The sequence below is a fragment of the Pelodiscus sinensis genome, chromosome 1 (genome assembly GCF_052426305.1).
Source record: "Pelodiscus sinensis isolate ZL-2025 chromosome 1, ASM5242630v1, whole genome shotgun sequence".
NCBI classification, from domain to species: domain Eukaryota; kingdom Metazoa; phylum Chordata; order Testudines; family Trionychidae; genus Pelodiscus; species Pelodiscus sinensis.
In genome coordinates, this window is record NC_143052.1 from 234427925 (window position 1) to 234441049 (window position 13125).

The 13125-nt window shown below is 39.6% G+C and overlaps 1 protein-coding gene across 5 annotated transcripts in view; it reads right to left on the reverse strand.

The window, feature by feature from the left end:
- REV1 (REV1 DNA directed polymerase) overlaps positions 1–13125 on the reverse strand; it is a 104488-nt gene that overhangs the window by 41529 nt on the left and 49834 nt on the right. For all 5 annotated transcript variants that reach the window (XM_075916886.2, XM_075916871.2, XM_075916874.2 and 2 more), the window contains 5 exons: positions 12655–12784; positions 10918–11046; positions 10018–10172; positions 6867–6986; positions 2475–2695 (listed from right to left, as the gene is read on the reverse strand). In XM_075916886.2, coding sequence (XP_075773001.2) covers positions 2475–2695; positions 6867–6986; positions 10018–10172; positions 10918–11046; positions 12655–12784 — 755 coding nt within the window. The remainder of the gene's footprint in view (positions 1–2474; positions 2696–6866; positions 6987–10017; positions 10173–10917; positions 11047–12654; positions 12785–13125) is intronic.

The window sequence follows — 13125 nt, forward strand, 5'->3', positions numbered from 1 at the left end:
CTGAAGCTTTTGAAGTACCATTGGCTCACTTGGTACCATTGAAGAGTGTCGGTGGTATGATGGCTGTGAAAGTGCACAACATTCCCTAGATGGGAGCTTTATCGCACTCAGTACCAAAGAGTTTCTTGATGCTGCTCCTTTGGAGGCAGTACAGTATTTGGCTTTGTCCTTAGGGGACAGTACCACAACCTTGGAGCTTGAGACCAAAGTGTGAGTAGGCAGTATGGCAGCTCTCATAGCAGAAGTACCCTGATGTTGAAGTTGAATGCTCTGGGAATGACCCAGGATTAGCACTAGAGTCCCCTGGAAGCTGAAGTGTCTTCTCCATAAGGAAGAGTTTTAATTTCAGCTCCCTGCTCATCCAAGACCTCAGCATTAGCTAGTGTCATAGGGAGCAATTCTAAAGGATATGGAACTCTTCCAGGAATGGGATACAGTGACAGAGTCTGTCCATTGCAGGAATCAACTCATTCTAGGACATGTGAATGTCTGGAGGCAGCTACCCTTTCTCAAAAAACCTTCAAGTGTCTGTGTAACCACCAGCAGGCAGAATGGAACCTGGACCTCTGCAGCTTAATGCATGAGACTTTACAGCTTCAGCTATAACGCACTTCTTGAAGCAGAGCATTCTCCTGGGGGAGGGAAGTAACACCTTCAAGCAGTGAGGAAGGCAGAAGAAAGTTCTTGCCCCTAATTTTTTTTTTTTGTAACGGAAAGAAGAGTCCTCTAAATGTCCTGGGGCCAGGAAACAAAAGGTAAAGTTCATTTTTTTTATCCCAATGGGATAAAATGGAAACACTAACTCCTAAGGAGAACAAAAGAAACAAAAACAATGAATAATTATGCTAATGACACAGATAAGGAAGAAACAACTGCTGGATCATTCAACAGGGAAGACAGTCAAGAGGGAACTAAGGGGAGATTGCCAACACTCAAGGCAGATCATGAAGAAGGAATATTGCAAGGACACTGCTACCTAAAACTTCCAATTACAGGCAAAGATACACCTACAGTGGAGCACCCATAAAGGCACTACCTGGAGAAATTTGGAAGATTTTCTTTGATACACATAGGAGCCTAAGCTGCCAATTTCTGCACAATTAGAAATGAATGCTCAATCTCTTATTGCTGTTCTAAACTTTCAAGAGATCTTCTTAAAGTCTTTAAGTCTGAAACAATTGCAGTACTTCTGCTGAGGATCACTGCCAAAGTTGTATGTACTCCATGGCAAGCTGGACCTAAATTTCAGTGACTTTACTTAAGGGTTCCTCAGTGAACATTTAGCAACATTTCATTCCATTTTTCTCCATTTAATATTTTACCCTTTTAAAAAAGAAATTCCAAAATTAAATGAAAAACTTCCAACACTGACTCCCAACACTGATGCAGAAAGTTTGAGAAATCAAACACTTACATCAGGAAATTACAAAAAGAAAAATTTTCTGGACTCTCAGAAATTGGCTATGATGATCTACCCATTCTCTAGCATGCTTTAAAAACCCTGTGTGTCTCAACCTTTCAAGACTATTGTGCCCCTTTCAAAACCGCCAAGTTCCACATTGCTTAAAATCTACTTGCTTACAAAATCAGACAAACATAAAAACGTGTCAGAGCACACTACTGAATAGGACACAGTGACAGTGTAATTTTCTAATTTTTACCATATAATTATAAAATATATCATTTGGAATACAAATACTGTCTTTAAATTTCAGTGTACAGTATATAGAGAAATATAAACAAGTCACTGTCTATATGACATTTTACTTTGTGCTGTCTGCACTAGTGTTTCTATGTAGTCTGTTGTAAAACTAGGCAAATATCTCCACATACCTGGATCTCAACCCTGGTAGAAAACCATTGCTATAATGGACCCTGCTTTGAAATGGGAGTAGATTAGTGTGTATATAGACAAAACCCTAGATTCCTGTATTGATTCTAAAGTCAATGAAAATGCAAGGACTCACTCCTTCTCCCAGTAGGCTTTTTGTTTAGGAGACTAACTATGGATGTGTAGTCTAGCTTTGGGCATCCAGATTTGAAAATGTGGTCTTAATTTGCATAATTTTCATACATATTTAATTTGTCAATCAATATTATACTAGCCTTCTTTCTGAAGGTAATCATTATTTTAGCATTGTTATAGTTAAAAAAAGATTTCAAAAATTCAGTATTTTAAAAGACAGAAATTAGTTAATCCGCACAAGAGTCTAGGTATGGTACTAGGTATTGCCACATGAGTAACCAGAATTTGAATTTCAGTGATGAATCAGTCCCAGGAACAAAATGTTAAGGGGAGAATAATGGTTTATCAATATGACTGCTAAGATTGTGGCTGTGATGCCCAAAACAAAGTCTAAATGAGGGCATTCAAAATACTCATGTGAAACACAGAGGATCTTCTGCCGTGAGAGGAAGTCTTTCAAATATAATAAATATTTAATCCTCAAAAACAAGAGAGAGTTTTAGTTTACCTGTGTAAATCTTATACCATAATTGATCTCAGCCGAAACAGATTTTCTTTCCTTTTCTGTTCGAACAGGTCTGTCATCCAAACCACGACAGAATCTGTAGAGCATCTGTCCTGTTTTTGGACCAAATTCCTTTTGGAGTTTTGACATAGTAAGATATTGTAAGTCTCCACAAGTTTTAATTCCCAAAGATGCCAACTTGGATTCCATTGACCTACCAACTCCTAACAAGAGAATAAATAATTTTTTTCTGTTAAGTCTACACAATCCACAGTTCATTAGTTTTAAAGCACTTCCATGCTCTTTCACTCTTAAGTTGCCTCATATCCAATTCAAAGTTTATAGCGGGGGTTGGCTGCATTATGATTTGACCTACAATTTTTGTATTGTGTACAGTATTTGTTTAGTTTGTACTGAAATTTAGTAAGACCTGAATTCTGCAGTTACTGCTATTAATATGCTTGTTCCAATGTGTGAAGTCTCACTAACATAAAATACTGCTTTTAACTTGTAACCCTTTGGATAATGACATTGTCTTCTACACTTTGTACAATACTGAGCAAAAGGGCAGTATTAAGACAGTAGTCTGATTAGCACATTTTAGCAATGCAAAAATAAAACAAATGAGATATTTTACACCGTACAGAAGCGTTGGCACCCAAAAGGAAACCAGAAAAATTCTATTTTCATTTGCTACTTGGTTGGAAACATGGTATTTCAGAAGGGAAAGATAGCTCAAATTATATGAGGTGAGTTACCAACCACTTGGTATCCAAAAGTGTTAAATTTTGCTATTTTAGCAGGGGTGGACAAAATATGGCCCATAAGCCGGATCCAGCTTGCCTAGCAGTTCTATCTGGCCTGCTCAACTGGGCAGAGTGTGTTCAACTGCCCCTGCACCCACCCTTGCTCTGCCCTTCAGCTGACCTGCTCCCAGGATCTTCCTACTACATGTGCAAGGCAGAGTGAGAAGGGAGTGCTTAAGTCAGGAAAAATACTAAATGCAAATAACACACAAAAAAACTTTAAAGGACTTTTAAATTAAAGCATACTACATTATACTATGGAAAATACTAAAATTACGTCTGAAGAAAAAAATGAAGCTTCTAAAAGTTAATTGCCTGTAAATGGTGGGTAGTTATAAAAATATAATGCTATCTTGTTACATACAAAAAAAGCACTTTGGCTTACAATTGCATACATTTAATTGCCACAAATTAGCAAATTTCTACTATTCTCTCAAGGCACACTCTACACAGATTCCTGTAACTCAAATTTAGTGTTTTAAATAACTGAAGATCTTTATAAACAGTAAATTCAACGAAAGACAATTCTGTAAGTCATACTTCTAAGTCCATTATGGCTAGACAGTGTACAACAAAATGTTAATGTGTTGTAGTTCATTTCCATTGTATTCTCCACTCATTTTGACTATTCCATCCTTCTGTTGGCTAATTTCAAGGAATACTTCCTTCTTTCAACTCAAGAATACCCAGTTTTCCAAGATCTCTTCTTCTACATTCCACTTACCAACTTGTTATTTCTCCATCTTCCTCATTTTTCTCCAACCCTTCTTTCAGTGGGAATTTCTTAATATCAACAAGTTTTTAAAAAGCCATTCTTCTTTTTATCCTCTTTCCTCTCCTATTGTTTATTCATGTCTCTTCATATTTATAAACTCCCTTTGGGTATGTCTACACTACAGCGCTAATTTGAACTAACTTAGTTCGAATTAGTTAATTCGAACTAAGCTAATTCAAACTAACAGATCCAGACTAAAAAACTAGTTCAAATTAGCGTTTTGCTAATGCGAACTAGCATGTCCACATTAAGTGGACCCTGAACTGGGGTTAAGGATGGCCGGAAGCAGTGCCGGCAGGGCATCAGATGAGGACTTAGAGCGTGGAGCTGCTGCCTCAGGCTAGCCAAGGGCTGAGCTTAAAGGGACCCGACCCCCACCCCGGACAGACAGTTCTCAGGGGTGCCCCGCTTGCAAAGCAGTCCTGGCTTGGAGTGCCCTGAGTGCCCACACTGGGCACATCACAGCACTTGGCCATAAGACCGGCTGCACTTGCCGCAGGCTGCCATCTGGGGAGAGGGGGCAATTGGGGGGCTGCAGGACAGCTTCCACCCCCAGAAGCCCGCAGAGCCAGCCCAGTCCTCCCCATCGGGGGCTCGTACCCCATTCCTCCCTCACCTCCTTCCACTTACCCTTCCCTAGCCCCCTTCCTGATGTACAAAATAAAGAAAACATGTGGTCAAAAATAGAATCTCTCTTTATTGAACAAAACTCGGGGAGACTGGGAAAAGGAGGTGGGAGAGGGGAAGAGAGAGGCTGGGAGAGGGGAGGGCAACTACAATGAGCAGGGGTTGGGAACAGGTCCCATATGAAGAGAGGCTAAAGAGACTGGGACTTTTCAGCTTAGAAAAGAGGAGACAGAGGGGGGACAGGATAGAGGTCTCTAAAAGCAGGAGTTGGGTGGAGAGGGTGCATACAGAAAAGTTCTTCATTAGTTCCCATAAAGAAGGACTAGAGGACACCAAAGGAAAGGAATGGGTAGCAGGCTTCAAACTAGTAACAGAAAGTTGTTCTTCAGAAAGCAAAGAGTCAACCTGTGGAACTCCTTGCTGCAGGAGGCTGTGAAGGCTAGAACTAGAACAGAGTTTAAAGGGAAGTGAGATCAAGTCATGGAGGTTGGGTCCATGGAGTGCTATTAGCCAGGGGGTAGGAGTGGTGTCCCTGCCCAAAGTTTGTGGAAGGCTGGAGAGGGATGGCATGAGACAAATGGTTTGGTCACTGTCTTCGGTCCATCCCCTCCAGGGTCCCTATGGGTTGGCCGCTGTCGGCAGACAGGCTACTGGGCTAGATGGACCTTTGGTCTGACCCAGGATGGCCATTGGAAGCTCAGGGCTCAGGGTCGGGGGTCTCAGTGGACCCCCTTGATTTTCATGCACACCTGCTCCTGGGTGGCCAGGCTGGCAGCTCTCCTGCCCTATACTGCCACTTTCCTGTGCCTAGTGCGGAGATCGTGGACGAGGTCCACGATGTCCGCACTAGCCCAGGCGGGTGCCCGCCTCTTGTGGTCCCGGGCAAGCTCCCGGGAGCCGCCAGCCTGGTCCCGGGAAGAGGGGGAGGGCTGGGGGGCATCGGGTCGCTGGCTCGAGCCGTGCCAGGTGCAGGGTCTGCTAGGTGGGTGCTGGCAGGCTTGCACCTGGCACGGGCACTGTAGCCAGCCCGTGCCCCTTTAAGGGGTCCGGGGCCGGGAGGGGGGCAGACGAGTTTCCCTGGTGTTGGCCAGAGTGGCCACCAGGGAAACCTGGGGAGGGCTAGCCTCCCACTAGTTCGAATTAAGGGGCTACTCACCCCTTAATTCGAACTAGCTAGTTCGAACTAGGCGTTAGTCCTCGTAAAATGAGGTTTTCCTAGTTCGAACTAAGCACTCTGCTAGTTCGAATTAAGTTCGAACTAGCGGAGCGCTAGTGTAGCGCCTATGAAAGTTAGTTCGAACTAATGTCCGTTAGTTCGAACTAACTCTGTAGTGTGGACATACCCTTTCTCTGGTACTCCCCCAAATTTTACAATTCTTCTCGTGCACGCCCCCTTCTAAAAATTATTCCCTTGATCCTGACATTAACCATTCATAACAGAGCCAACTAACCAATTGGACAAGCACATAATATTAAGAGACTTTTCCATTACACTCCTAACAGTAACTACCCATGTGTAACCATGGCTGTCAACGGGGCTGAGGTGGAGGAGGGCAAAGGGCCCAGATATTTAAAAGGGCTCAGAGCTCCCGGCTACCTGCAGGAGCTCCGGGGTCTTTAAATTGCCACTGGAGTCATAGGCAGCAATGCCTGGACAGTGCAGAAGGGCTGGCTAGCTCCAAGCTCTGCCCGTTCTGGGAGGGCCCAAAGCTACCCTTCCATCCCGCCCGCGTATTTCTGTCCTCAGCCCTGTGTGTAACAACTCAGCATGAACTCTGAGATGTCACACTCACAAATTAGAAGGCAAAGTGTCAGGCTGCCTGAAATACTAAGCTGAGTCCATCCCTTGCCAACTCATCATACTGTATGGCTTCAGAAGATTTTTAATATGGATTCTATTCTTAAAGAAGATTCAAAGAGAAACATGTAAAATGACAAGAGAAACGAAAAGGAGCATTCCAGCAGACAGCAGCATTCGGCACATAGTCCTAAAGATGAAATATTTTTATACTGCCGATCAAATAACCTTAAATAACGACTAATCTCTTTTACATGAGATTTCGGAAAAATAATTTGTTCCTTAATTGATACTGGACATCAATTTGTAGAAGACAGCAAATTCTAATGTCAGTCTAAAAAATAATCCTTGTAAAAGAAGGAGATGAAGAATTCCATTTAAAAACATACCTGGAAGATTGCTAACTAGCTGACCTCTAATAAAATCATCCACTTCCTCTGGTTTTAAGTGATACTGTCCATCTGGTTTTGCTTTGCGAGTTGCCATTCTGGCCAGCAGAATATTGGAACCTGTAAAAATGAACAAGTAATTAAAGGATGCCTATGCTGATTTCTGCCATCATAAACAGCATTTTCCTAGTCAAAGGATGTGGAGAAAGGCACAGACGCATATTGCCATAGTTCAATCTTTCCCCAAACAACACTTTGGGTTTTTAAGCATTTATTTGTTTCTGTAGTCCATGTTTCCATTCTGGTAATTGGCAAGATTCAGGGAAAAAAGGGTTTCTTTACGTTATTAACTTCTACTTGCAATATTAAACTAAAAACACATCCATTACAAAATACATTAATGCACTAAACTGCAGTGAATACTCTACAATTGTAGAAATAGATAACATAACTATCAAAATAGTTAAAAAGTAAAATTACAGCATCTTTGTATTGTACATCATAGACACTCAGACAGGCTGATGAGCCACAAGTCTCTCTCTAATGTGTCTCTTGTGGCTCTTTGCAGCACGTTATTAAAATGTGAATTAATTATTAGCTAAACTAAGTTATTAACCAAGGATGCTTCTAATATGTAATAAGCCAATTATAGATGATAAAAAATATATGGTCGGTAATTTGCTGTGAGAATTATACAGTATATGAACCAATGAATTCATACCATTGCAACTCTTGTGTAATGATGATCACTAATTTGACTACTGAACTTGTGAGGTCTGTGTATCAAATGCTGTAGATCATTTTGAAAAGATGCTGCATTCAATGTAAGTATAATAAACTGTCAACCTTCCTAAAAAGTGAATTATATGATAAAAATGGGCATTTCTGAACCCTGTTACCTACTAAAGAACAAAAAGAATAAAACTCCCTTAGTTTTGCTATTGAAATGTCCCACAAAAATCAGAGTGAGGGGGACATTTAGCACACATTCAACAATTTTTTTCTGATTACAGATTTCTTCATGTCCAGCCAGCTACCACTCCAATATGGTGCACTAGCACGTCTTATTCTGTGATGCCACTGCTACCAAAACACCTTGCTGTAGGATATGGTAAACTACAAAAAGTTAGGTAAATGTCACCCTTTACAATTTGTTCGCTGTCTCTTCTGCCCTACAAGCTTTACATTATTTAATGTCTTTTTGGTCAATAATAGCAATGCAGACATCATGAGAACCATGATAAGATTTAAATTTATGACATCAATAAAAGATTCCATGTCGCATTTTCCTTTGGTGTCCCATCTTCTGCCTGTAATATGTCATTTAATATTCCCACCATTCTATCTGTGTCAGGTATTTATATGGCCCACACCCATTACTGTAGTATCTAAGTGACACACAATCTTTACTGTATATAGCCTCACAGCATTATGTGAAGTGGGAAATACGATTGTACTATTTTACAAGATGGAAAATTGAGACACTTAAAAACTAAGGCCTTTTTTACCAATATTCACATGTTTTAATTTAATAAAATGGCTTAATTAAGCCAGTGAAATCTCTGTGCAAATGCTCTTATTCCAATCTAACTTATATTTGTTCCCAACTGAATTAAATTAAACCAAAAGGACACTATTATAGCAGAGATAAGAGCACTCAAACACACCCTATATCAGGAACAGGCGTGCCCAACACAGGATTTTGCTCTAGTTGAGCTATATAATCAGTTTAAATTCACATCTTACGTTAAATTGCTGCAACCTTCCCAAGGAGAGACGGCCTACATTACTTGTTCAAGGTCACACAAAGTATGTAGCAGAACAAAGAACTGAACTCAGGTCTCTTTCAAGTCATAGGCTTTGGGCCACATATCTTTTGTTTCCATTGTTTTATTCTAGTCTAAGGTTGAAGTCCTTGTACTGTTCCCATAATATGGAATTTTAGAAAACTACTGGATACACAGTGATTGCAGACTGATTTCCTTTTAAAACTTTGATATATGCTTATTTCTGGAACAAATATTTGACTAGAGGAGTGTGGTACAAAATTGAAATCAGAATATAAAGGTATGCTCAGAAAATGTAAAAATATTATTTTAAAACAAAGAATAAACACATTAAATAGGGCTATAAAAGGTTCCAAATATGTCTCAAGGCAAAGCATGGCACAAACAGGAATCTGGAGAATTATGTTTAATTTAATTACAACGAATAAGAGATAATGGGAGAAGTCTAAGTTCAAAGACCTACAGTAATGGATTTCAACTTAAATCAGAAATGAATTTTGTCTCAAAATATTTATTCCCAGATTCTCATTTCTATGCAGGTTAAACCTCTCTAGTCTGGCACTCTCTGGTCCAGCATGATTTTAGTTAGTGGATGTCCATTTACCATGGGTTTTGCCAAATTTCCCACTGTCCTATAAAGTTTGTTTACAGTCACCAGTCTCTGTGCTGTTGTTTAGTTCTAATTTACCCCTCAATGTCTTCTAAGAGCCAGGTGAGCAATGGGAACGTTGGTAATGGTGCTACACAATATTGACCTCCCGGGGTTTGGCAAATTATCTGGTTCGGCACTGGTCAGGACCTGAGGCTGCCAGACTAGAGAAGTTCAATCTGTAATAGTGATTATGAACAGAGAAAAAGGGAGAACAGAGAAAGGGGGACAAGGCAAAAGAAAAAGCAAGCATGGAAAATTTTCAAAGATGTGAATTCATATAGTGTACCGCTTATGAAACTGACTAACTCTATTTTTAGTGAACACCTTTTATGGGCTATACTAGATCATGCCATCCTACAGCTCTTTATTACTTTCCCTTTTTATATGGGATGGTAACTGAATATGTTTTAACCTGCTTTCATTTATCAATCTACTAAAAAAAGATATCTTAATATTTATTTAAAAATGAACACCAAGTGTCCCAGAAGTAAAGTTCTTCCACACTGTCAGTACTATAAATCGAACTGGTAGTAACCACTAAAGTTAGTTTGCTTAACATTTTCCATCTAAGATACTTTTAAAAAATTTATTTTAATGGCAATGTTTTCTGTATTTCATGAAAACTCATTGTTTTAGCAGTCCCTTATGTAATTTTGATATACCCAAGGATGGCACGTGACACTTGTAAGTAAATATGAAATAAAGTACTAACCCATCCCAATAGAGGCAGCACATTTAGTCTGGTCTTTGATTTCGGTGCGGATAGCACTTGCAAATTCATCAGGAGTCATTCTGGTCTCTGCAAGGATTTCAGTGATATCTACTAGTGCTTCATCACAACTGACTGCTTCGATGTTATGAGTATAGCTAACAACACAAAGTAAAGGAGGTGAAACAGCAGCAACAGCTCACCATCTGTTAAAACAAATATGTAGCACGTAAAGTCTTCCTTTTGTGGTGGTATTTCCTATTATTTTATTTTCATTTTATTCTCACCACTTAGTTATGCATTTTAAAATATTAGTATAGCAAATTATAGTAACACTACTGTCTAGGACTAATTTTAGTATGCATCATACTTTTAAAAGAGTAGTTAGAGAAGGAAAGCTAAATATTTTATTCTTCACCTTAAAATAATTGCCCCCTTTTTTCCCCCCACATTGAAATGAAGTAAAATTTTCTTTAAATTTATTCTAAAATTCAATTCTTGAAAATGTATCTAAAGAAATGTTGGTGTCTTAGAAGGGCAGCAGCATCTACAACATTTGTTAACTGAAAGCCAGTCTTTTTCCCCACTGAAGTCTGTGGAAGTTCTGACACTGACTTTTATAGGATTCACATGTTGATCATTTTGCAGGATTTGACCTTAAGATACAGAGCAGAACAGGGGGCAATCTCATCTAAGCTGACTATCCTCCACTATCTTGCCAAGACAGAAAGTTACTACAAAAGGAAGATCTGAAATGGGAATTGTTTGGAAGTGGGAAGGGAAATGGGGAAAACAGACCCATGAAGATGAAAATCCTATACCACATGATGGCATTTGGGAATGTGGCAAATGAAAACATGCTTAACCACTGCAAAAGAGTATATAATACTGAATGAATTTTACCTTGCCAATGTCTCATACACTGTCTGTGTAACTTCTTTGTATGCATGGAAGTCATATGGAACTGCTTGAAGACTTGGACATAGCTGTTTTGCTTGGCCAAAAAACATTCCATTCTTTATACCAACTTGTCTAAAATAAAATAAAATCAAGTAAATTACATAGAGTTGCTCTTCACAAAAATCTCAAAGATTCAGATATTTAAAGGTGTGTGCGGGCACCACCTAAGTATCATAAATGGCATAATACAAATAAATAATAATATGTATAAGTTCCCACACCACTACTTAAGACAAAGAACAAATATACAGGAGTTTTCTCCACCCATGAACATGTTATAACACAGGGGTTTTCAAAGGTAAGCCACTGGGGGGCTGTGAGATGCTTTGTTTATCAAAGTGTCTATAGGCACAGAGCCTAGCTGCTCCCATTAGCGGCGGTTTCCCTTTTCCAATCAAGGTGAGCTATGGGAAGCTGTGTGGGCTTGCACTGGACTGGCAGGGGTGGAGAAAGGAACAGCTATCTACTATATATTTCAGAGAATTTGTCTAGTTGTGTGTCTGTCTGTCTGTCTATTTGTCTCCCATCCAGAGGACATGCACCGCCCCCCTGGCAGTGTCTGCTGCTGCAGCAGCCATGAACAGGAGCTTCTCACCTGGCTCCAAGCTGCTGCGGTGAGAGAGGGCTAGGGTTGTCCTCTCTCCTGAAGGCAGCCTGCCCAACCCAGAGCAATGACTTAAATGAAGAAAAGCAATACTTCTATGAATTAAGGACCCAATCAACATTGGGTAAATGAGAGAGAGAGAGAGAGAGAGAGAGAGAGAGAGAGAGAGAGAGAGAGAGAGAGAGAGAGACAGAGAGACAGAGAGAGAGAGACAGAGACAGAGACAGAGACAGAGAGAGAGAATATTTCAGACAGAACTTGCTGCCATCTCCTTGCTCAAGCTATGACAGAATATGTACTATGGACAACAGGATAACTCTGCTAGAACATACAGAAGGAAAGGATATATGTGGTATATTTTATTAAAATGGTACAATTGTGTAAAGTTTTGTATTGAGATATAAAGCAAATAAAATCTTTGCAAAACCAAGCCATGAGAAAAAGCAGCTCCTGCCCAACAACACTCCAGCCAGGGTTCCGTCAGGATAATGAACATTAGGATGCTATTTGCAACAGAAACCAATTTACTTCATGTCTAAGATTATACTGAAAATAAGTTATTATAGGCAGTGGATATTCCCTTCTTGACCAGGCTACATAGGGAATTCAGCGCAATTTGTACAAAAAGCACCATTAGATTTAGTGATCATAAGCAGTCAATATTTTAACTTTATACCTCATCTGAGGGAGACCTCCTACAGTACATTTCTAATGCCATGAAAAAATATTGGGTCAGTTTCAGAGAGAAGGACAGTACCTGTTAAATTAACAACATCACTTCATATGGAACCTTGGATTTCCTTTCGTGGTTGTGGCCCAACTGAAATATGCTTAGCTTGTGAGACCTGATTAGATCACAGCTTAAAACATGTCATTAAAGTAAAAAGGGAGAGGAAATATTTTCCCTTCTTGTGCTGATGCCTAGCATAACTTATTTAAATGTAATTTTCTGAAACAAAGACTAAGCATTCCATGTTTTGATTAATAAAAGCAATGTAAATAGATATTTCACCTTCCATCTGCAAGCACTGTATGACAGAATTTTACAACCACAATGACAAATAATTTCTACCTACCTGGCCTCATAACTACAAGATGCAATTTCAGCCATTGACAAACCAGAAATATCCAATTCACCTCCATTCATCTGGGCAGAATCTGGATTCTCCCAGGGTGATGAGTCCAGTTCATCAGGAACTCTATGTTCTGTTCGAAAAATAATAATTTATATTTGTTTTTATATTATTGTGTTAATCAGAAATAATCAATGCATCACAACTGAAATTTTTCAGCAGTTTCTGTGCTCATATTTTAGGGTAAGAAAATTCTTCACAATATATTGGTTCATATCCTGTAATAACTTACCCATCTATTAACACCCATTTATGGGGTTGATCTCTGAAGGACAATAAAATATGATGCTATTGCCGAATAACTATACTTTTTTTTCCATAATATCCAAGACCAACATGTAGATGGCGAGTGGCCAGTAAAATACATACTATAATACTGTGAGTCGAGAGAGCCATAACCTTAACATGGTTGTA